The 23,096-nt window shown below is 40.6% G+C and overlaps 1 protein-coding gene across 4 annotated transcripts in view; it reads right to left on the minus strand.

The window, feature by feature from the left end:
* Positions 1-23,096, minus strand: part of NRG1 (neuregulin 1) — a 471,972-nt gene that overhangs the window by 282,646 nt on the left and 166,230 nt on the right. For 2 of the 4 annotated variants that reach the window (XM_083818935.1, XM_083818934.1), the window contains exon 2: positions 14,350-14,424. Coding sequence is in view for 3 of the 4 variants with exons in the window: in XM_083818934.1 (XP_083675060.1) it covers position 14,350 (1 nt within the window). In the remaining variant the exon portion in view is untranslated. The remainder of the gene's footprint in view (positions 1-14,349; positions 14,425-23,096) is intronic. The other 2 variants (XM_083818936.1, XM_083818933.1) reach the window with 1 other exon arrangement.

The following is a 23,096-nucleotide window of genomic DNA, read 5'->3' on the forward strand; positions in this document are numbered from 1 at the left end:
CCCTCGGCTCCTGTCACTGTCCCCAGAGAGCAGAGCTCAGCGCCGGCCCCTCCGCTCCCCTTGTGAGGGAGCTGCAGGCCGCCATGAGGCCTACCCTCAGCCGTACTCCTCGCCATGAGGCCTCCTCCAACTGTACTCCTCTCCAGGGTACAGTTGACCCTTTTGGCTGCCAGGATATGCTGCTGGTTCATATTCAACTTGCCATCAAACAAACCCACAGATCCCTTTCTGCATGGCAGCTCTCCAGCCTCTCATCTCCCAACCTCTCACCCAAAATCTTTGAACTCTTCTTTAGCCAGCAGATAACTACCACTGGCATGTGGAGGAAGACAGCAAGCAAGACAGACAACTGGTTGCAACTGCAAGATGTGAAAACAACCACATGCTAATGAATTCAAGTGGAGACAATATTGAGGGGAATCTGCTTAAACAGAATACAGAGCCAAACCATACATAACCGTATCCATAACCATACCCCTTCCCTTCCTTTCCCTTTGAAGGGGAGAGGAGAGGAGAGGAGAGGAGAGGAGAGGAGAGGAGAGGAGAGGAGAGGAGAGGAGAGGAGAGGAGAGGAGAGGAGAGGAGAGGAGAGGAGAGGAGAGGAGGGGAGGGGAGGGGAGGGGAGGGGAGGGGAGGGGAGGGGAGGGGAGGGGAGGGGAGGGGAGGGGAGGGGAGGGGAGGGGAGGGGAGGGGAGGGGAGGGGAGGGGAAAGGTTCTCATTATCCAGATTTAAGCAAATTACTTCAAACTTGGAGGCCTAAAAATACACAACCAAGCCCATCTTTAAAGAACTAAACATAAAGTCACTTTTCTGTAACCTGGCTTACTGCAGGTGGATATCTCCACTGAGCTCTACAGTATATGATATGCACAGGAACTTGCAGAACTGAGGGCTTAAGAGGTGAGCTTTTCAAAACCACAGTCAAGCCACTTACCATACTAATAATACACAGAATAAAACACTGTAGCTTTGAAAATATCCCCCCTGACTTTCAGAGTGCTTGGCAGCCACATCTCCTACCCAAGTCATGCTATTTGACACCTAATTTAAAGCACAATTATGCCCTGCAAGAGATGAGCATCTTGGGCACCACAGCAGTAGTTTATTTTTAGTTGTTTACATGTTTCAGCTATTTTCCTGTGGTTTTACCTGCCCAGTCTTAAATTGCATCTGAATGCAAAACCTTTATGACACCAAAATATAATTCTAGGGGTATTTCAAAATAGGCATGGAAGAATGTGTAGACAGAATTTGATTTCAAGTTTCTTCTTCATTTAGAGAAGTGGAAAAAAGTCAGAGCTGCACTTACACCTGGATTATTTGGGTAGAGACCTGCCTAAGTCAGGATAAAGTAGTGGAAATACTGCAAGCTGTAGAGGGTCTACAGAGGGACGGCAGCCTCTCCCATAGTGATTGCACAGGCTTCACTCCAGTGGTGCCTTCCTCCTGTCAGAAAGGGATCCTGTAAAGTTGTTGATGTATCATTTTTCTAGAAAAACGTCTAACTAGAGCCTTACCAAAGGTGACTATTGCCCCTCCCCAGGGCCAGTGGTAGCACAAACATAGCTTATCATGCTCACTGTGAAAAATCTTTCCCTTCTCTTTCCCTTCCCTCCCTGATGCCATCACTACAGACCTCCCTACTAGTGCAGGAGTTTATTACTCCCATAAACAATAAAATAAAGGACTTGGTTATAATCACATACAGCTGCTAATACAAGGCATTTATGGTCATGACTTTTTTCCCCACAGAAGCAAAGGGCAATCAGCTGGTTCTCAAGCAGTATGTCATCTACACCAAAATGCTGATGATAAAGCCAGCTGTGGTGAGGTCTCTAAGATGCTGGATTTGTATGAGTTTCCTGTGTCATGAAGGTGAATGATATAAATGTCCAGTCACAGGCTCAGATGACCATGTTGAATGCTAGCTGGTAGCAGTCTGCAGGCTTTTGCTGGCTGTCACTGCTGCCCTGGCTTAGCTGCTGTCCAATTCTTCCAGCATGCTGCCTTAGTAAAAACTAAAGGACTTACACAACAATATTTAAATCAGAAAAGTCAGCAGCAGTATAAAGGATTGAAAAACCCAGACTAATTAGGGGATGGGAATCTATTGTGCTCTGAGAAAGAAAAAGAAAAAGGAAGAGGAGTGACCAATTTTAAAGTGCAAGGCAGATCTAAGGAGGTTACAGTGAAAACTCCCTCCTGAGGTGCAACAGACTGTAAGATGAAAAATGTCTCCCTCTGATGTTTGACAAAGCAAATCAACTGACCTACATGCTTCATTAAGCAGTTGCCATATGAAGCTGTAGTGAGGCTGTGGCCTTGTGCCAGACCAGGGGCGAACACCCACTTGGCTTCACAAAACTGTGTACCTTATGCACTAACATGTTCCTGAGATTCAAAATATTGCTGGCCTCAAAGGCTGAAATTTTCAGAGTTGCCATCAATTCTGCTAGTCTGCAGCTGGACAGCAAATCTTTATGAATTTGAATACAATATGACACAAACCTTAAATGGAGTTTCCTTCTTATTTCAAAGTTATGTTGCAATCTAGCAATGTGACTGCAACATTCCCCTGAGGAACTGGCTATAAGAGTAACAGGACTTCCTTATCACCTTTCTAACTCCATCCCTTGAGAGGTGATAACTAAGATGCTGGGGGAGAAATGCTTATTAGAATTACCCTTAAATTAACTTAATTTGTTTTGTTTGCTAATAACTTGGAAACAACATGAAAAATTCCCAACAAAACTATCCTCAGGAGTTTTGGACTTGAATAGCAAAATATAAGAAATCAGAGAGAAAAAAAAATATCCCATAAACTACAGGATTTTGGTACGAATTCTTTTTTTCTGGAAGGAAAGGGCTGTCCATGAGGTGATCTTCGAAATCATGGAATAAACTGGAGGTGTCAGCACAGCTTCTTTGAGAAGCTCATCTTGCCCTCTAATTGCTCACGAACACTCTCCACAATGAGCAGAGGAGCACACCTTTTGCCAGAGCACTGCTTCCATCAGTCGTGTTAGGGCCACTCTTCTCTGCCAGCACCAGGAGTCATACTTCAGTTCTAACTGCCTTCTCTTTGCAAGCTACAGAGAATAGTTATAGTTTTCAGCTTTGTTGAGCTTGTTAAATCTTGATTTATTATCAACCTGTAATGTATTCTGGCTCCTGTTGCTGGAGCTTATTATTGCACTTGCTTAGTCAAGGAATGGCTCTTCTTGATGTTCAGGTTGAAGGAATTGTAATTTTTTGGCATCAGGCATTCCAGCCTGATTACAGTTAAGCTTTCAGGGGTGTGTTTAAGAGATTTACTCCCTCACGGCTTCAGAGCAGAAGCTGGAGGAGGAGAAGAAAGGATTTCATTTAAGTTCTGTGTTTCTTAACCAGTTTCTATGCATAGAGTTGTGCAAAGATTTCTGAAAAAAGACCATGGAAAATACACCTTCTGGACAGGATTTGCTGGTGTCAGAAAGTAACTGCTTTGTGCTGAAAGTCCCTCTTTCCTTTCTGAAAATGAAATTCATCCTCTAATTCCATTCTGAATGAAAGGAACATGGCAATTTATAGGACCAGTAAAGATGCCAAGAAATAATAATCCTAAATAAAAAAATAAAGGAGACAGAGAGAGAGAGAGAGAAAGATTTATTTTTTTTTATAAACAGTTATTTGTAACATATCTTCCTATTTTTTTCAAAACATTTCAGAAATATCAGTCTGCACTAATGTCAATTTAGACTTTTAGAAAGAGTGTCACACTAATACATTCAGAAGTATTGCTATCTGTATCATAACACATTCCTAGATTATGTTACTTTGCTAGTGGCTGTAAGTAACCTAATTCAGCTAAGCTATTCATCCAAATAAAAAATATTAAATCATTAAAGATCTTTTAGAAACTAAAGGTCTTGTAAATGGCCATTCTGCAAAGTAAAAATGAGTTTTAAAAAAGTTTGCAGCTTTATCTTGTACAATAATGGATTTGGTTGCTTTTTACTATTCAGGTAGGAAGCATAGACAGAGATTACCATGCTTGGCATGATTTAGGAACAGTCAGAGTTACTTGCTAAGATGCAAGCACTGCATGTGCATGGTGCTTCCTGTGACACAGTGGTGTTATCACTAGCTTACCCTATAAAGAATGACAGAGACAGGCTGTATTAGCACAGTTTTCAAATGCTTTCACCAAGCACAGACAGCCATAATGAAAACCATTGATATAATGAAGACAGTCTTAATACAGCTCTGCGTGGCCTGAAATCGCTCACTTCTGACCCAAAGAATGCAATGTACAGGGCTCAAGACACCTGAGAGCTGAGATCATTGTGCTGTATGCACTTGCTCCTCACATATTTCCTGCCTTCCACCCTTACATTTCCAGTAACAAGCAAATTCTTGAAATAAAGTCCCAGGTGCTGCTGCCTTTACCACCCTGCTTAGCTTTTTTTTTTCCTTCTTTCCACTATCACGTTGCCATTTCTGTTCATATTTGCAGAAACATTGGCTGTACAAAAACAAAATCTAAGTGTGATAATAAGTGTGGGCTGAAAATCCAACTCTATCCAGAAATACTGTACTGAAAAAAAAAAAAAAAAGAAAAAAAAAAAGTGAGTTTGTTATAAACACATGCTTGGCCAACTTCTCTTTTGTTTACAGCTCACTTTTGTTCTTAACACAAGATTCAAGGATTTAACAGAACAGGCAGGAAAATAAACAAGAAGTCAGAGTTTTCTGCCTCCGTTTCCTTTTCTGGGGTCTCTGGCCCACAGTGCCTCCAAGACATCTGCACACTCTGGTCTCAGCTGCTGTAGTGATGCTTACTGTGCCAGGGGCAGCTTCCAGCAGCACAGTCTTGGACTGACACTGAAAATTGGAGTTTGGGGAGCTGTTTATAGCAATCCAAACAAAAAAAGACTACATGCAGTCTGTTGCGCACACAAGTCCGACTTTGAAACTTCTCATTTTTATAGTAAAAAGACAAGAAATAGTATGAACAAAGGTAAGAGCAGTCAAAGAACTAAATGTCACTGTCATGACCTATTAATTAAAAACAAAGAGCTCTGCAGACCTGATCATACATCTTGAAACTCCATAGTGCACTAGCTAGAGGAATAGAGAGCTCCAGGTCCTCTCTGTGTCAATCTCAGACTGTTGTGTCACTCCTGATATGGACCAGTGTACAAAAGAGAAGAAAAGCAGTTTATTTTGTTTTGAACCCAGAACTTCATAGTAAGGACTGGCATAAGCACAGGCCTTGAGGTTGCAGGAAGAGAAAAACTAATGCCCTTCCTTGACTCGAGACAGGGACACCAAATTCATCTTGGAGGAATTTGAACAGCTGGTACTAGCAACAATGCCATGAAAAAGTTGTTTCAGACACACACCTCCAGATCCAACTAGCGTTGCCTCTGCCTTTTCCCTGACCTGCTCCTGCCTGCTGTCAGAAGAGATTTTAAGTGACCTCTTTGTAAAGACCACCTTGTTTTGCACTCACCTGCCTTTCTAGCCTTTGCTTATGGAAGTTCAGTTGGCACAAAACAAAGAAAATTGAAGGTTTCCTACTAAACTCTGTGCTAAAGAAGATGTGGCACATCCAGGAGCCAAATGACCCATTTTGCTGTGCATGAGCAGTGCAAGGCAAACACTACTGATTACCACACCCTGAAAGATGGATGTCCCTGCTTGTCATATCTATAGCTGGATGGAGTGCCAGAGTATGCATTTTGCAGTCAGTTCCTGAGATTGGGCAGTTCTGAGCTGCCCAGCAAGTTTTGAATCCCAAACTTTCAGAAACCAAAACCTCAGAACTAACATGACTGCCTGTGTCTCACATCCAGCAGATTCACTGAACCTCTAGAAAGATTAGCCATTAGACAGCAACAAAATCCTTACAGCATAAATTGCAATTAGAACAAGTAAGCAGGACCTCTTTATCATCAAGCATCCGGTTGCAGTCTATTTTAATCTCATTACATTCAGGTTTCCAATGGAAATTGAGGGCACAGCTATGTGCTCTGAATTTAAGAGCAGATGCAACCTGATGCCTGCTGGTCATGAACATGCTGATAACCTTCTTTATCAGAGAGGGAAGCAAAACTCAATATAAATGATACATTGAGAAGAGAAGTGAAGTGTTCCCCTGCAAGCAAAATAGAACTACCTCATGCTGGTGACAGGGTGAGAGGGTATGGTACATGCATTTTAAATTGAGTACTTGACTTGCTATGTGCTGGATTGTCTGTGGTAGCTTGTTCCTATAGCCATAGCCTGGATGGCAGTCTTCCTCCTACCTCTCTTTTCTTAGAAAGCAGTGAGGCTGCCCTGTCAGTAAAGGCCAGGTATAGTTACACAGCCAAACCTAGTCTTGACCCTTGAGGACAAGGGAGCTTTTCTCACAGTGCAAATCCACTTAGGAAAGAAAAGGTCCCTGGTTGCCTAAAATCCAATCTTGTTGTAAAGGCCACATGCAAGAGAGAACTCACCATATCCAGTAGGGTTTTGTTCTGCTGGGTTATTATCTTGCTTATTTTTGCATTGTCAGGTGTTACACGAAGAGATTGATAAGAGGGTAGAAGAACTTCAGGCAGCCATGGTAAGAGAAATCTATCTGCACTCCTTAGAAAAGCCATCTTGAAGAAGACCCCAGTAACAAGAATTATTCTGCAACAGGCACGAGCAATGGGAAGAAACAGACAGCAATGGGAAGAAAAGTAAAAGCACCTTCTTGGGAAGGGAGGCCTATGAAACCCTACCAGACTCAGTGCTTGAGTGTCTCCCAGGTGTTGGGGTGATCCAGTAACGCCCATAGTGAACTGAAGCGGTCTGGCCATTTTGGCCATGTTGCAGTCAACAACATTAACAGTGCTTCTGTGTAGTGCTTCATTTCACATACCAGTGCTAGTGAAAGGCCAAGACTACTTCAGCAATACTTCGAGACTTCTATCTGAAGGGCTTTTCCACCTCTTTCCCTCCTCCCTCTTTGCTGTATCACCTGGAGACCTACAGATGTAAATAGCTGAAAAGGCCACTAAAAGGGCAAAAGGGAACACTGGCCCATCCTTATGAACATCAGGAGGTAAACAGGGCTGGCCATGCAGCACAGACATCCCAGACATCCCAGAGAAGACTAGAAGATGGAAATGCTGGCCATGCATGTAGCAATCATGAACTGACTTAATTTGGGAACAGTACAGCCTAAACCTTGTTGTTCTTTCTAATGACTCTGCTATCAGACCTGTGCTATCATCGACCTTGGAAAACAGTAGCAAAAAGGTGTCTGGAAACAGTTTAGTAATTCTAAGGCTACAATTCATATAAAATCACAGAAAAAGATATTCACTCTAGAAGTGTGAAAGATGCCAAAGTCTTGGATTACAGCAGCTTCCTGAAAGACGGAATGGCATTTTATTTGTTTGTCTGTTTCTCCATCGTGAATTATTTTGGCTTCACTAGGAATCATATTTTTCATTTGCATTCCATTTTTGCCCCAGTAAACACTATGGACCTAATTCTGATTTACATCAGTGAGAGTGAAAGCAAATGAGGACCTTGGCTGTGTCTATGGGAAAATGCCAGAAGAGGGCTGCCAGTGGCATGCATAGAATTCCCTTCATGTTTCTGTAGGCTTAGTCAGCAAGACGTCAGGAGTTACCCTGTGACAGTGATGAATACATGTGGACTGAGACTGCAAAATGAGAAGGTAAAAGGAAAGAAAAATATTTTCTCCCTGTTATGAGTGTGGTATGCTAAGAATAACATAGGAAAAGATCCCTAATGACACACTACTCTGACCAGCCCAAATGTTTCTTCTTGAAGCAGTTTCATCCTTCAAAATCTTAACAACACCAATAACGAATAATTATTTCAGAGCTCTAGAAGAAACTTTTTTTTTTCTGAAAGAAAAAAAAAAAAGGATAGATCCTTATTTTAATGACTCAGGGCAGTGTTGTAGTGAAAGCATTGCATTTAAAAACACAAGAAGACCAAAAAAAAAAAACCACAACCAAACAAACAAACAAAAAAACACTCCAGAAACATCAGCATTCATCATTTGGCTGTTCTGAGCAAGAGAGGTAGTCTCACAGTAACTTTGTTAGCTAACCTGAGTGATTTTAAATTCTTATTCCAGAGATCCCAGGAAAAGTAGTACTGCAGACATTTCACCAGATGCCTTCTGACAGCTGTGCCCATCATGCAGCAGACACAACAGAAAGTCATATAATTTAATGACATAAGAAATGTATAACCAGTTAAACTGTTGTAGCTTAACCAGTAAAGTAATTCATCAGGACATAGCTATAGTGGAATGAGAATGATAATTACAGGCTTAGTTCAAATGACCTTTAATGCTGACATAATCCAACAAAGCATACAAATGACAAGTATTTGAATAGTACTTCTTAATTTACTACATTGCAGTAAGTCCCTCCTGTCTTCTAGATACAGGAAAGTTAGCACACTGAGGAATTTAGATGTTGAATTACAGTGTAGCACCTGTTCTTTGCTGATTCCCAGCATGAACTCTTCAGGGGCTGAATTCCTCCTGTGCCCTGCTGCTGAGTCCAGGGAATAACTGAATGCTTGTAACTGCAATTCAAGATACTGCTGAAGGCAATGGAGATGGAGACCCTGGCCAGAATTATAGAAAGGCTTAGGCAAAAATCAGGAAGCAGAATGTGGCCTTAATTTTTTCTGCTTGTGCATGAGGCATCCTTCTCCTTTTTCAGTTCCTCTGCACTTAGTGGATGTTAAGAATTTACATGGGCACTCAGTGAGACATGCCACTTACCTTGCATGTGCACTGCCTAGGTGATAACTAACTTCATAACTCATCCCCAGTTTTGCTGTCCACAATAAGCATGTCTATGAATGCCACTGTCTGGGTTGTCCTGTGAAAGGTAAATGTGAAAAGACATGCACCACGATTTCTGGGTCTTGCTCCTTTTCATATAAACTCCTAGTTTTCTCTTGTGAGTGTATAGAAGGAGAGTAGGGTTTTCTCCTGTTCCCTGATGTCAATCAATTTCCTTACTGAGGAGCCAGTCTATTGCAAATTTGTGACCCAGCAGACTTGTCCACAGATGTTTTATTACTAACCCTGAGCATATTTCAAGCAAACGTACTCTTCAGTTCCCACAACTTGCTTTTTCACAACTCATTGCTAATACACATGGTCATTGCTATTATGACAATATTCAACCATTCCAACTCTGCATCTTGATCACTGAATTTGTGCTAGGCTGAGAGCTACACCTACTCATCTGTTTCCTCAACCCTGTTATTTACGACAATATTCAGGCTTCACGTACACAAAGCTCAACATGATTCTTCTGAGAGTTGCATCAGAAAATCCAGTTTTCTGACTCACTATGAATCGGTATGATCAGAATAGATTACTCATCAGCAGCTGGACACCTGAAAGACTTAACTACACCAAAATAAGAAAGGAATAGTTTAGAAGGGAAATTAGATCAACTGATAGCCTGGATATGACCCAAGGCCTTCTAAATCTTATGTATCATAGTGATCAATCCCAGGTATTTCTCAGGTAATTTTCTGCCTAATGCAGGTTGTCTGTCTGCTAGATTATCTCATCTTGGTTCCTGATAGAGGTTGGCTTAATACCCAAAGCACAGCAACCAATATTCTTTCCAGAATTTTCGTCATAATTAATTACTACCTGTCTTGTAATAATTACAAGGTATCTTCTAATTAATACAAGCTGCTAATGCTTCTTTGAATTTAACTAAGCTCTTGGCTTTGAAATCTTTCCATGGCAGTGGATTCCATTTCCACAGTCTAATTAATTGTTGCAAAACTGACATCTTTAATTTCTATTAGCAACTCTGAATCCTTACTTTTTAAAGCAGAAGTTCCTATGCCTCCATGTCTTGATTATTCCTTTTTATTTTTCCTATCACTTCTTTGTCATGTTCACAGAAAGTCAGATGCAAGAGTACTGAACAATGACGTACTTTTGTCTAATCTCTGCCATCAGCTTTGACTTTTCCCCTCACCTGGAAAAACAGACTTTTTTGCTGTGGTGTTTTAGTGTTGTAGATAAGGAACCTGTGGTCCATAGTCATAGTCACAGGTGTGCATCTCCTGAGGAGATCAGCAGTGTTATACCTCTATCCTGCCACAAATTGACTCAAAAATTGTTCAGGTTCATAAAATATCTACATGCACTAGGAGCCCTTAAGCACAAGTGAGTGGTGTCCAGCTATCCCATTTTCCTTCAAAAATCCTCCACAGGATGAGAGCCTGGGGCTCTCTTTTGGTAGCTGCTGTTCTTCTGCTACTGTGCAGATCTTGAAACCAAAATCTGTGCCAGAATGAAGCAGCTTCCATTAGTTGAAACAAAAACAATATTTTGAAATTGACAGGTGTAGTGGAATTAAATGCTTCCATGGAAGACACTGCACAATTACGTCTTGTTAATGCTAAGATGATGGGCAGGACACTCCCATGGAAGATTTTCATGATTAGGATGCTGACAAAATTAAGGCATCACAGTGCATAAGTCAGAGCACAGAATGGATAAGAGTCTGACTCTTATAATAACAAATCAGCTTGTCTTAGTTCTGTTAGTAAGATAGATCACTTACTAAATTTTCCCTATGAGCTCTGCCAACAGAACTAATGATCATTGGCATACAGCAGAAAAAACCTGGCATGTCTCAGGGAGTCACCTAGTTCAGTTTTTAATGAACAGCCATCAGAAAAACAAAACAAAACAAAAAGTAGTTATGTCATAGATAGCAATAAAAAAATATAAACTCCAATATAATTATTAAACTCACTGATATGATACTAATCCCTAAGCCATCTAAAATCTACAGCAGTCACACAGCCAGCTCCAGTGGATTCTGAATAGCAGTCTTCATGATGCAAAATACAACAGCCAATAAGCTCACAATGCAGTAGGATAGCTTGAATTTTTCTGCTTCTTTGTCAGATATGAACAGTGAATAATGTGTCAGAAAATCAGTTTGGTTTTCACATCTGTATCAGTTGGTCTAACACAATATCTGCAATTACATCTTCCCACGGACCCTGCCTCAGGTAATACTTAGGAGCTCAGTATGCACAGTAGGAATTTATAATGAGCTCTCAGCTTAGATTCTCATCACTGCAAAAAAAGAAAGGTTAAAAAACATTTAGGAGGCAATGGTGTATATCAATACCAAATGGGACCCTAGAGTTTGAAAACAGACAAAAAATAGCAGTGGGTGTGATATCACAAGTCATTATTGTAATGCAACGATACTTTTTTCCCACTGAAAGAGCCTGGGACTTTATCACAATGTCACATCAGTCACCGATATTAAGCCCTTGGAGAATATCTACTTCTTTTCAAAAGGCTGGTGCAAACTTTGTTGGATTGACAGCCCCAGGACCTGACCTGTTCAATTTTGCTACACAACAGGAAAAAATGCTGTCAGAATGAGTGGCCTCTAGCACTGATCCCCAGGACCTCTATGGAAGGACAGTTTTGTCCTCCTGCCCTTGAGAGACTTCAGCTGGACTTCGTCTTAAAGGGAGCAAGCTTTCTTTGACTAATTAAAATCACCAGTTTACCTTCCAGCCCTGGTTTCCTCCAATCCTATTTACTCTGCATATATAGCAGACTTGATTTTAACTTAATACAGTAGATTCCATCACAATTTGCCCTGTCCAACGCGGACTACCAGAAGAAAACTCACTCTCAAAGAGAGATTTCTTCAACTGTTCATTCATGAAACAGGACTCAAACCCCTTCCTTTTCCCTGCCCTTTAGTTTGCCCACCTAGATATACTACCTCTTCCTATGTTTTTCCTTCTGGGCTTTGTCATTCAAAGGAGACTAAACAGAGAATATCCTTAATTTTAATGATAAAATCCTAACAATATTTTGAGGTGTTCTTATGAGTCTCTAAGTCTTGCATTGTCTGCAATCTTTTCAACGCTTAGCAGCACAGGTCCAGTCTCAGATAAGGAGAGAGGGAGAGGCTAATTACAAATTAATATTAAAAACAAACAAACAAACAAACAAACAAGTCATAATTCATTGATAAGCACGGAGAATAGCTTTGCCCAATAGTTCAGCTGCTTGGCATTAAATACTGTTGCATTTATCACCTGAATTTTCTCCTGAAAACTCACATAATGTAGCTGCAAACTGCTCTTTCTGGAGAGGAAAAACAGCAAACATAACAAAACCAATCACAGTTCATAGAAGAACTTCAAGTCTAATTGCTATCCATCTCAAAGTTTGATTAAGTGCTCTAACAGCTTGAGGAAAAAAATTAAAATAAAATAAAATAAAATAACATAACATAACAAAATAAAATAAAATAAAATAAAATAAAATAAAATAAAATAAAATAAAATAAAATAAAATAAAATAAAATAAAATAAAATAAAATAAAATAAAAAAATCCTCAAATGGGTGCTGCTCTGGACAAGTAGAGGATTGGAAGATTAAAGACTAGGTGAGCAAAAAGGAAGACATGATATTTTGTAATATCATAATAAAAGGAATAAGAATTTTGCAGAGACTTTCAAGTCCTGCAGAAATGCATACCACCTCCTCCTCTCCCAGACCATGGGTCTGCTCATGTCTGATGGTGTTGCTATTTCCTACTGCTGTTTTTTCATCAAGAACCTGGTAAAATATAAGTCCTGTGTGTTGTACTTCAGACATACTCACTGAGTGTAAAACATATCTTAGGATGAGCCAACCATCAACTTAAATTCCCCAGGTTCTCAGCCTGATATCTGGGAGATAATGCTTGATTTTAAAATCCACTTCCACCTGGCACAAATAGAGGCCTAGATCCCTCAAATGCATGCTGTAATTTCACCGTGAGTCATCCTGTTCATCTCAAGGCTCATGTCCACATGTTTACTGACACACAGAACTGTTCACAGGGTTGAGGATACAGCTGCTTAAACATCTGGTTTGATGCACTATCCAGGATATCAACACTTCCAAGCAACAGTTTACAGAGGCAACCATCAGACTGCACAAACTGTGGGACTTAAATAAACAATCAGAAAGCTGAAAGGGAGAAAAACATACTGTGACTCACTCAAGCATATGGGACACAGAATTACGGCAAGAGGAAACAACCAATTCTTTGCTTAAGAGTCACAAAACAGTGAGACATTAGTTTGTGCTGTAAGTTTTCCATTTTTCATTTTGCAGCACAAGATCAGATTTCAGCATAACTTACGATAACTGCATTACAGCTATATTTAGAGTTTGTGAGCAAGAATTCAACAAAATGTCTTTGAATAAATTCATAACAAGCTGTATCTTCATACATGTACTAAAGATAGACTACTTAGCAGATGCATGGAAAATGTTAGAACTATGCTGAGGAAACACAGCTAGAATATACAGGGACAATCCCATCACTATGCAGTAGCTTGCAATTGCTTTATCCTACCTTTCCACGAACGTATGAAATGCTAGAAATTATATAGCTCTGATGGTCAGTCTTGAACCAACGACAGACAAGGTCTGCTCACTCAGTCCCTAACTGAGGGTGAGGGTGTTATTGGGCATACCGACTTGGAAGGAGAGGGGGGCACACACAAATGGAGTCTTGTGCTGGGTCTCAGGCCAGATGGTTTAGCTAAAACCCACATCACCGTGACGTTCTTAGACCCACAGACTGTTTTTCTATAGGCCTAGAACTGCTTTCACTGAATATTCTCACTACCATGTCTTTTCCCTTCTGCTGGTGTCTGCTTTTGCCATCACCACTTTTCATCTCCTCCAGATCATCCACTTGTCAACTACTCCTTTAACACATGAGCTCCTTCCCCAGCTATCTTTTCTGTGATACCAGTCCAAGTATTTCTGGTCCCAGGGGAATCACCAGGAGGAAGACGCATGACAAGAGTACAGAAGAGCAGGTGTCAATTTTCATTTTCTCTTTACAATACATTTTATCCTCCCTGCCTACATCCCATGAAGAGTGTCTCTTCCCAACACACACGTTAGGAGAAGAAGCCACTGAGGGTGGGGATCACAAGTGTCAGATAACATTGTGTGTGTGCCTATGCAGTGAGACAGTCTTATACCATGCAAAGGCTCATCTTCACCTGTCAGGTGCTCCAGGGAGCACCACAGAATATAAGCAATAGCAGTGAAATTACCTCAAACCTGCAAGAAGGGTGTCACACTTTTAGTGGGGCATCAACTACTTGGCAGGCTGCTCCAACCAGAGGGAGTGAGGGTTAAAATACTTACCCCATCCCTCCTCCCAAAGCCCTCTGCAAAGTTCTTCTACCTTCCACATGCACATAAAACAACACAACACCTTTTCAAGGAGTCCCTTGATTAGAAATTGACTCACTGTTGTAACTGCTGTTGACGTCCGTCTGTGTTGGTGCCAGGCTGTACTGAATTGGCCCTTCAGAGGTGGCCCTTCCTGACAGTAAAGGGGAGAAGAGAAGGGAGGAAGGGAAGGGAAAGAGAAAGGAAAGAAAAGGGTATATTTAGATATTTATTTATTTTTACATTTATCACTGAACAGATCTGCAGACAGAGTATACTGTTGTTCTGACGCCACTGTTGTAACTCCCTCCCCCCTCCAACACACACACACTCACATGCACGCAAACACAGATATCCCGGTAGAAATCTGGAGAGGCTGATTGCCCCAAGACCTGCCAGAGAGACTCATTTGCTTTGTCTGAGTGACAGCTCACTGAAAATACTTTGTATTGGGGTCATTAATAGGGTGGAGGGCACACAAGATGCGGAACTGGCAACAGGTATGCACAGGACTTCATTGGCATGTAAGACCCCTACAGATCAGACTGTCAGTCTCAGTAAATATTTCAACATAACTTTCAGGACAGATACATGTGATGGGACCTGAATGTTAACCACGAGCAAATCAGCCCTGCTGTCTTGTTCATTAACACACATCAAACGCAGCAGAAAAAGTATTTTGGCAGCTTTTCTTAGTATGAATATCTAACCTTGTTTCCACAGAAAAATGCAATCCAACAACCCTTTGGTATTTAGGATGTGCTTGACTCAGGTCAGAAAAAGCTGTGTTATTAACCTGACCTACCTCCTTAGTAGACTGCACTTGTGAATTTGCTATGCAGGGAATAGTCCCTGCCCACAGAAGGTCTGGAGATACAGCCATCAGGCAGCTCTGACATCCTTCATTCCAGACATACTGCTCTGTAAATGAGGCACCAGAGGTGGATGGCAGCCTCTTAGGTTGAGAACACTTGAGTACACCTGTTTTAACATTCGAGATCTTGCTGACTACATTTCCAATCCTTTTCTCCACTCCTTGGTCTTATTACTTTCTTGTTTGAACAAGGTCTGGGTATCAGAGTTAGCCTGTATACCCTTGCTTTACTTGCAGTGTTGACGGAGGACACTGATGTGTGGGCTCTACTGTGTGCGACCCAGTGAATCTTAAAGATTCTTGGGGCTTTTAATGAATATAGTTCCTGCGCTGCTACGATGAAGCAAACAAGAATCCGTTAAGTACAATAGGTACAGGGCCATGTATAAGGCAGGATATTTTACCAGCAAGGAAAAGAGGAGCCTAACATCTTTCTTTCAGTCCTAAGTCTCTTCCTGACTATTAAGGCAACAGTGAGCGAGCCTAGCTATCTCTCTGTATATAAGCACTGTATATATTGAACTCTGGTTTCTCTTTAATCTCCCTCCCTGACTTGTTCTCACAGATTTTGGCTGGGCTATAAACACTAGTTAGTAACGAAGATGCATGATAAAACAGCATTCACATTAGTTATAGCATTTTTCGGACAGGTTATGCAGAATTAATTCTTCACTTGAGAAAGCACTGGAATATACAACTGAACACCATCTAGAAAGGCAGAGAGCAGTTAATGCTAAGGTATTGCTGACTGATGTTTTCTTCTAATCGTTTGAATGTAGATGAATGCCATTGAAGTAATTTCTGTCTTGTAAGGGCAAAGACTAAGGAAGAACTCCACATTTATAATCTCCACCTAGCAGCACAACCAGGTGAAGTAGGATATAGGACAATCCCTCAAAACTCTGACAGAATACAAATTTTCACATCTCTTGAGCTACTTTGACTGAAGACTCCAGCCTTTTATGGGTTTTTGAATGTTTATTTGTATCTATATCTGCTTGCAGTAACTTTTCATTAAAAACAGCAATAACTCAAACACTTTCAGACTCTTCAGAACTGCCTAAGAGAATCAGCAAAAAAGGTAATTTTTTATAAGCTCTTGCCATCTTGCTGTTTCCTATGTAAGAGGAGTACACAGATTGTCTCAGAGAGAGGGAAGTAAGGTAGATGATGCATTGGGCTACTGTCTTTAAGATTGCATAATTTTCAAAACTAGATTTTATTCAGTGCTATTTTCCTTTCTTTTCCAAAAGTGCCTTCTCATGTCTACTGAAAAACATCACACTACCTATGTAGCCTTTCACGTGCTTCCTGTTTACGAAAGAAACCACTTCTAAGGCATTATTATTGTTTATAAGGACTTTCCCAGAACTTGTCCTTGTCTATTCCAAGTCCTTTGATCTCCAGCCTCTATTCGTGCTGTTCCTCACTTCAGTTTGCACAATAGCTTTGTGTTCTTTAATTGCATATCATTTTAGCACTCATATATCACAAAGCTTTTTCCCCTGCCCCCCCTCCCCCCTTTGCTTCCTTATTTTTTTAGACAGTAGGTAAACCACCCAACATTTTCCATTAATCATTACTGATTTTATTTTGTCTTTAATTCTTCGAATATTTCTTTACATGAAAGATAATGTTCTTCACTAGTGACTACAGAAATTGGGTTGCTGAGGGAAGCACTGATCAAATCAACTTTTAAACTGCATGTCAGTCAAAACTGAAACTTTTCGATTGTCAGGTTTACAGAGGCCTTTCTGTATGAATGCTGGATTAAGATATTTTGCCACCCTATCTTTCTATGAATCTCTTCAAGAACTGCACCTTCAAAGCAAAAAAATAAAGTAAGACACCCAAAATGTTTTTTTTTTTTAAGTATAAACAATGCCCTATCTTTTTAGTGTTGCTCAGAAATGTTTGTTTCTAGTCATTTGTCAATATCTACTTTGGATTTTAGAATCCTTTTTTTTTTAATATATATATTATTTATTCTTTTGTGGGAAACTGCATACTCTGTTTCATGAACACTGAAGCAACACTACATATAAAGCATTTTTATGTGCCTACAAAAACACTTCCAATTAAAATTACATTTATAGTTTTGTCAACTCTCAGCTTTTTCCTTTCTTGTAACACTTGTCTTATTTACAGCTTCAGTTCTCTGTAATAAGTGAAAACGAGAGAACGATGGCTCCACTAAAACAATGAAAGATGCAGACAAAACAGTGCAGCAGCTTTTGTGGTTATGCAGAGCACCCTGAAGACTTGATCCCTTCCTGCTCAACAACCATAATATCAAAGGCCTGAAACTTGTATTTCTTTTTGAATGGTCATGATTTTCAAGGCTGGGTTAAGAAGAGAAGGTTAAAAGGATCTTAATTGCTGTCTTCTGCCACTGTACAGAAGGGGAGAGTGCAGATGGAAGACAGACTCTTCTGAGGGATGCACAGAGGAAGGGCCAGAGGCAATGGGTACAAGCTGCAGCACAGGGCACTCCCATGAGATCTTAGGAATGATTTTTTTTTTTCCCCAAAGAGATGAACCTTAAGAACAAGTTCTCAGGAACATTGCAGGTTCTTCATTCCTGGAGATATTGTTTCGTATATATTCATACATATATACATGTATATACAGAGAGAGAAAGAGAGAGAGAGAGAGAGAGAGAGAGAGAGAGAGAATGACCTTACATCCCCCTGAAAGGCCAGACTATGCACTCAAATTATAAAATGCAGCCCTGATGTTTCAGGAAAACAATATCATTATCTCAACAAAAACTAAACAGACCCTGATTTTTCCAGTATCTATAGATGTCAGACAGATTTTCTTCCTAGCAAATTTCACACAACTTTCTCTATTGTCACCCAAGCTGCTGTCATTGATTTTAGTAAAACAGATCTGCCCCCTCATATGGATCCACACTGACTTCTTACAGGCCTGACAATTTAAAGAGGCCTGTGGAATAAAGTTTCAACATATGAATTATGTGACCAGAATCAAAAAGACAGAAAAAAGGAGAGCCTAAAAAAGCAAATACCACAGTGATCAAAAGCCAGCACTGAAACTGAAAATAAAGATCCTAATTTACCTGATTTAAAAACAAGAGCTTTAATCAGGATGCTTGACATTTTAGTGTGCTGCCCTTACTACAGGCCGTTGTATATAGAGACAGAATCATTTACGTTGGAAAGGACCTCTAAGATCATCAAGTCCAACCTTTAACCTAGCATTGACAAATCCACCATTAAACCATGTGACTAAGCTCCACATCTACATGTTTTCTGAATACCTCCAGGGATGGTGGCTCAACCACTTTCCTCGGCAGCCTGTTCCAATGCTTCACAAGCCTTTCAGTGAAGATATTTTTTCCTAATATTCAACCTAAACCTCCCCTAGCACAACTTGAGGCCATTTTCTCTTGTCTTATCACTTGGTGCTTGGGAGAAGAGACTGAGTCCCACCTTGCTACAACCTCCTTTAAGGTAATTGTAGAGTGCAATAAGGTCTCCCCTGAGCCTCCTTTTCTCCGGGCGATAAAACAAAACAAAAAAACAACTCCCTCAGCCATTCTTAAGATTGCTCTCTAGACCCTTTGTTGTCTTTCTTTGGACACAGTCCAGCACCTCAATATTCTTCTTGTAGTGAGGGGCCCAAAACTTAACGTTGTACTTGAGGTGCGGCCTCACCAGAGCCGAGTACAGGGGGATGATCACCTCCCTGGTCCTGCTGGCCACACTATTCCTGATACAAGCCAGGATGCTGTTGACATTTTGGCCATCTGAGCACATTGCTGGCTCAAGTTCAGCTAGCTATCAACCAATACCCAGCAGGCAGCTTTCCAACCACTCTTCCCCCAGTCTTTAGCATTGCATGGGGTTGTTGTGCCCCAAGTGCAAGACCCAGCACTTAGCCTTGTTGAACCTCAAACAATTGGCCTCAGGTCATCAGTCCAGCCTATCCAGGTCACCCTGTAGAGCCTTTCAATTTTGGTGCTTACAACAGCTGTGTAAGAAAATCCCTCTGTAGCTTGCTTTTTAGAGATATAGTTATAGTCTGGGATATAACAAACCCAGATTTCGGCCCACATCAATCAGTTTTTCTGACTTCCCTTCATCTGTGGGACAAATCTCTTTTGAAAGCACCTGTCTTTCCTGAAGCAGAAAAAGCCTCAGTTTTTCTTATAAGGAAGGATTCTTGTTTTCCAGCTCACTTCAGATTTTAACCCTAACACAAAAACAGCATTTTTCCACTTGCAGTACAAGCACTGATTTAATGCTCTCTTTTCTGTGACCCTAGCTGCCACTTTCACTCAGGAGACACATCACATCTTCTTATAACAGATACTATCAATTTCCATAACCTCCTCCCACTTCTTTTGAAAATATTATCATACATCATTCAGTAGCATGTAGTAGCCCTGAATATGAAAGACCCACTGTTTTTATCAAGATACCAGTCTGAGCTCACAGAAGACTGCACTGTTCTTCTCATTTAAAGTAGTGCCTAGAAAAAAAAACAAATGGAATTTCAGCTTTTTAACCTGGAGCTGTTAGTAACGAGCAACATGTAAATAACAAAATCCTAGTATATGCAGATGTCCACAGCTGGGAAGACAAAATTGCCTAAGCACTTAATCTTTGTCTGCAGGATGAATTTTAAAAGTATGCTGTTTCAGAGAATGTTTTAATACTGCTACAGGTTGCCAATTTTCACAAACAGAACAAGACAAGTAAGACAGTAGTAATCTATACTCCATCCTTCCCTCAGACACCACCACCTCCAAGAGCTAGAAGACTGCAAAAAAATGCAATTCTAGCAGACAACACAGAACCATGTTGCACCATCACAGACTTCTTTCTTTCTTTGCTTGTCCCTGCTGATCATAGTTCCAGCCACTAAGTTTTCCCATTGGTCAAGCTAAGTTATGTGGGCTTCCTATAACACCAGCGATCAGCACAAATCGAGTCCAGACCTCAGTGACTTCATGCAGGATGAAATGCATAATTCTAGGACCACCTTCTGAACAAAGGGTTACAAAGAGAGGTCAGACTGCAGGATAACACTTGCAGCATGCTTTGGTGAAAAGAATGATCCAGATGGTTGTGAAAGGACCTAGCTGAGACATCTCACAGCAGGGCATTGAGAACACTTGCCTATCCCTGTGGAGCTCTATACTCCCCTTTCATTCTTCCTTTATACATAAAATCTTTCATAGCATGGTGGTGGTTCTAATTATAAAACAGGAATGTCTTCTGAAAAGGAAGCAGCTTGCCCACTGTAGCACACTCACTGTTCCTTTAATATCTGAAAAAACTCCACTTAAAAGGCAGTGGAACGGTGGCTCAGCATGTGCTTAAGGTGATCAGCTAAAGAGTGCACAGACAGGCTCATTCTTGCAGTTCTTAAAACTGGAGTGCTATCCTAGTAATGTTCACTTAACATAGTTTGCAAGTGTAATAAATAATTCCATGACTCTACATTAATATTTCTGTGTCATCCCAGAGCACTCCAGTATGACTTATGCAGCAGCATGGAGCACAACTATAAATAAAACTGCTGTGAGTGCTATTGACAGTATCCAGCATTATCAATACAGAAATTGGCTGACAGTAAATAAATAAATAAATAAGTAATCAAGAATGATTAATTCTTGTGTCTAATGACTAATGTCTAAGTATTTTCAACCAAAAATCAGTGACTAAAGACAGAGAAATGATAATCTCCTAACTTTTGCTATGAAAACTCTTAAAACCAAATCTGGATTTTGCATGTTTTTGCTCTCTAAAGTGGCACTGGGTGGAACATTGTTGTACCTGTCTTGAAAAAACAGGAATACAAAAGAAACGTCAAAGTACTGGGAACAAGGTCAGCTTCTTGCAGTGTGAGGTGTCGCTACCCATGGCACGGGTGTTGGAACTAAATGATCTTTAATGTTCCTTGCAACCCAAGTCATTGTATGGTTCCGTGATTCTTGACTCCCATTAAGGAATCACTGAGCTAGTTGAACCTTGGCATTTGTCATTCATTGCTCAAAAAGAGTTGCTGGTGGCACCATTAATTCTGCTTTTTATATACATTGAATTTTGAATGAATGTGTGCAATTTAGTAACCCTGTATGCTATGAAAGACTTCTGGACAACCATAAGCAAAAACATTCCCTGCAAGAGTTTTCTCCCTGGTATGAACCCAGGCAGAAAATGTTCCATGTGTCTATGACGTTTCTGTGGCCCGTATTTATGGAGATGCACACATCCTAACAGGTGACACCTCCTTAGGCTAAGGAAAATAAATCTGAGCTAAGGAGTGGTAGGTCTATGAAATCTTGCAAATGACAGAAAAACATTAGCAGGAAACTTTTTTTCACCATCATTTCTCATCCAATAATTAGGGAGCAGCAAATGCAGCAGTTTCAAAACAAAAGGATAGTGCTTATTCATGCAACCTGTAGTTCAGCTGTTGAAATCCTAGCTTCAAAGCCCTGTAAACACTAAAAAATATGCAGGCTCCAGAGCCAACTGAACAAATTCAAAGAAAAAAGTCCGTGGGCTTCTAAACACAAAGACTTCCCTTCTGTCTCACAAGTCCCATAGCCACTAATTTCTGAATGTTTTGATAATGCCCAGGGAAGCAGCACTATACGCTTGCCCTGTTCTTGTAATTTCTTTTACAGGAATTCCTGTCTGGAGATAGGATATCTGTGTTAGTGAACACTGTTCTGATCCAGTATGACCTTTTTTATGTGACATGCCCTTAATAATGGTCCTTTATGAGATGTTTTTTATGGTCAGGACATCAACACTTAATCATTTCAGAGAAGAAAAAGTTGTATGAAATTGAATTCACCTGTACCTAGGGAGCACAAGGCTTCAATCCACCTCTGATAATCATATTTTATCTTTGCTCTTAATTGGGGAATGCACATGAATTCCAGAACAGATGGTGCATAATCACTAGGGCAGAAAACAAGGGACCGAGGGAGAGGAAGACAGCATCTCCCAACTGCTTGGAGAGACAGCAGACAAGAAGGAGGTGGTGACAGCTTGCAGGAAGCTAAAAATAAACCCAGATTATTGACACAGCCTTGTTTGCTTCATAGTTGTGTGATGGAAAGACTAGATTTGCCCATTGTGTCATGAAAAAAAGGTCAGGTCATTCTGTGGCTCTGTTTAATGACAAAAAGACCAGTCTGGGGAAAAAAAAAACAAACAATAGTGACAATACACAGTCACTATTGCATGTGGAAAAATACATTTCTTTCAATGTATTTGCCATAACATTATTAAATAAATCTAGGATAGACAGGCACAATGTTCTAAGAAATCCTGACTTTGGTGAGAGGAGAATGAAAAGGAAGCACAAGGGACGGTTTGGATTATTTGGAAGTTGGATTGCTGAAAGCGCTAAAACCACATGTTCTGAAGAGTCATCCAAGCTCTTTTAAAACCTAGAAACAAATATGCTTGAAAACTGTGAAACCTGAGCATACAGCCCACTTGAAAAAGTGACTAAATCATCTTTAGAGTCTTTGCTTTCCTGCAAATTTGTACATCCCAACCACTGTTTGTGCTTTCAAAATGGTTGCTGTTTGTGTCCTCAAAAAGGCTGCCAATTGTGTATTCAGAATCTCCTGTGTTTCTCTTCATGCCCACCCTTCCCTTGCTCTAAACTGACTACTGTTATTTCTATACCTCTCACACCTCCTTTGGCTGTACAGCCAACTAACCAATGTAAATTCCCACTTCAGAGGAACCTTCCTCAAGTGAATATACCATGTTGAAGCAGAAGGCTGATTTCTCAGCTTGTGCCCCACTCTGCAAGCACAGTCTTTGTGAAGGTTAGTAGCGATTAAGTGATGCCTGCACGGACCAGCACATACTGATGCACAGTATTTTAATTGCAGAAAACGATCTATGCCCTTGCCCACTGCTTACTGTACAGACACCTTTCCTACAGTGGTC

Source organism: Anser anser (assembly GCF_964211835.1).
Source record: "Anser anser genome assembly, chromosome: Z".
NCBI lineage: Eukaryota > Metazoa > Chordata > Aves > Anseriformes > Anatidae > Anser > Anser anser.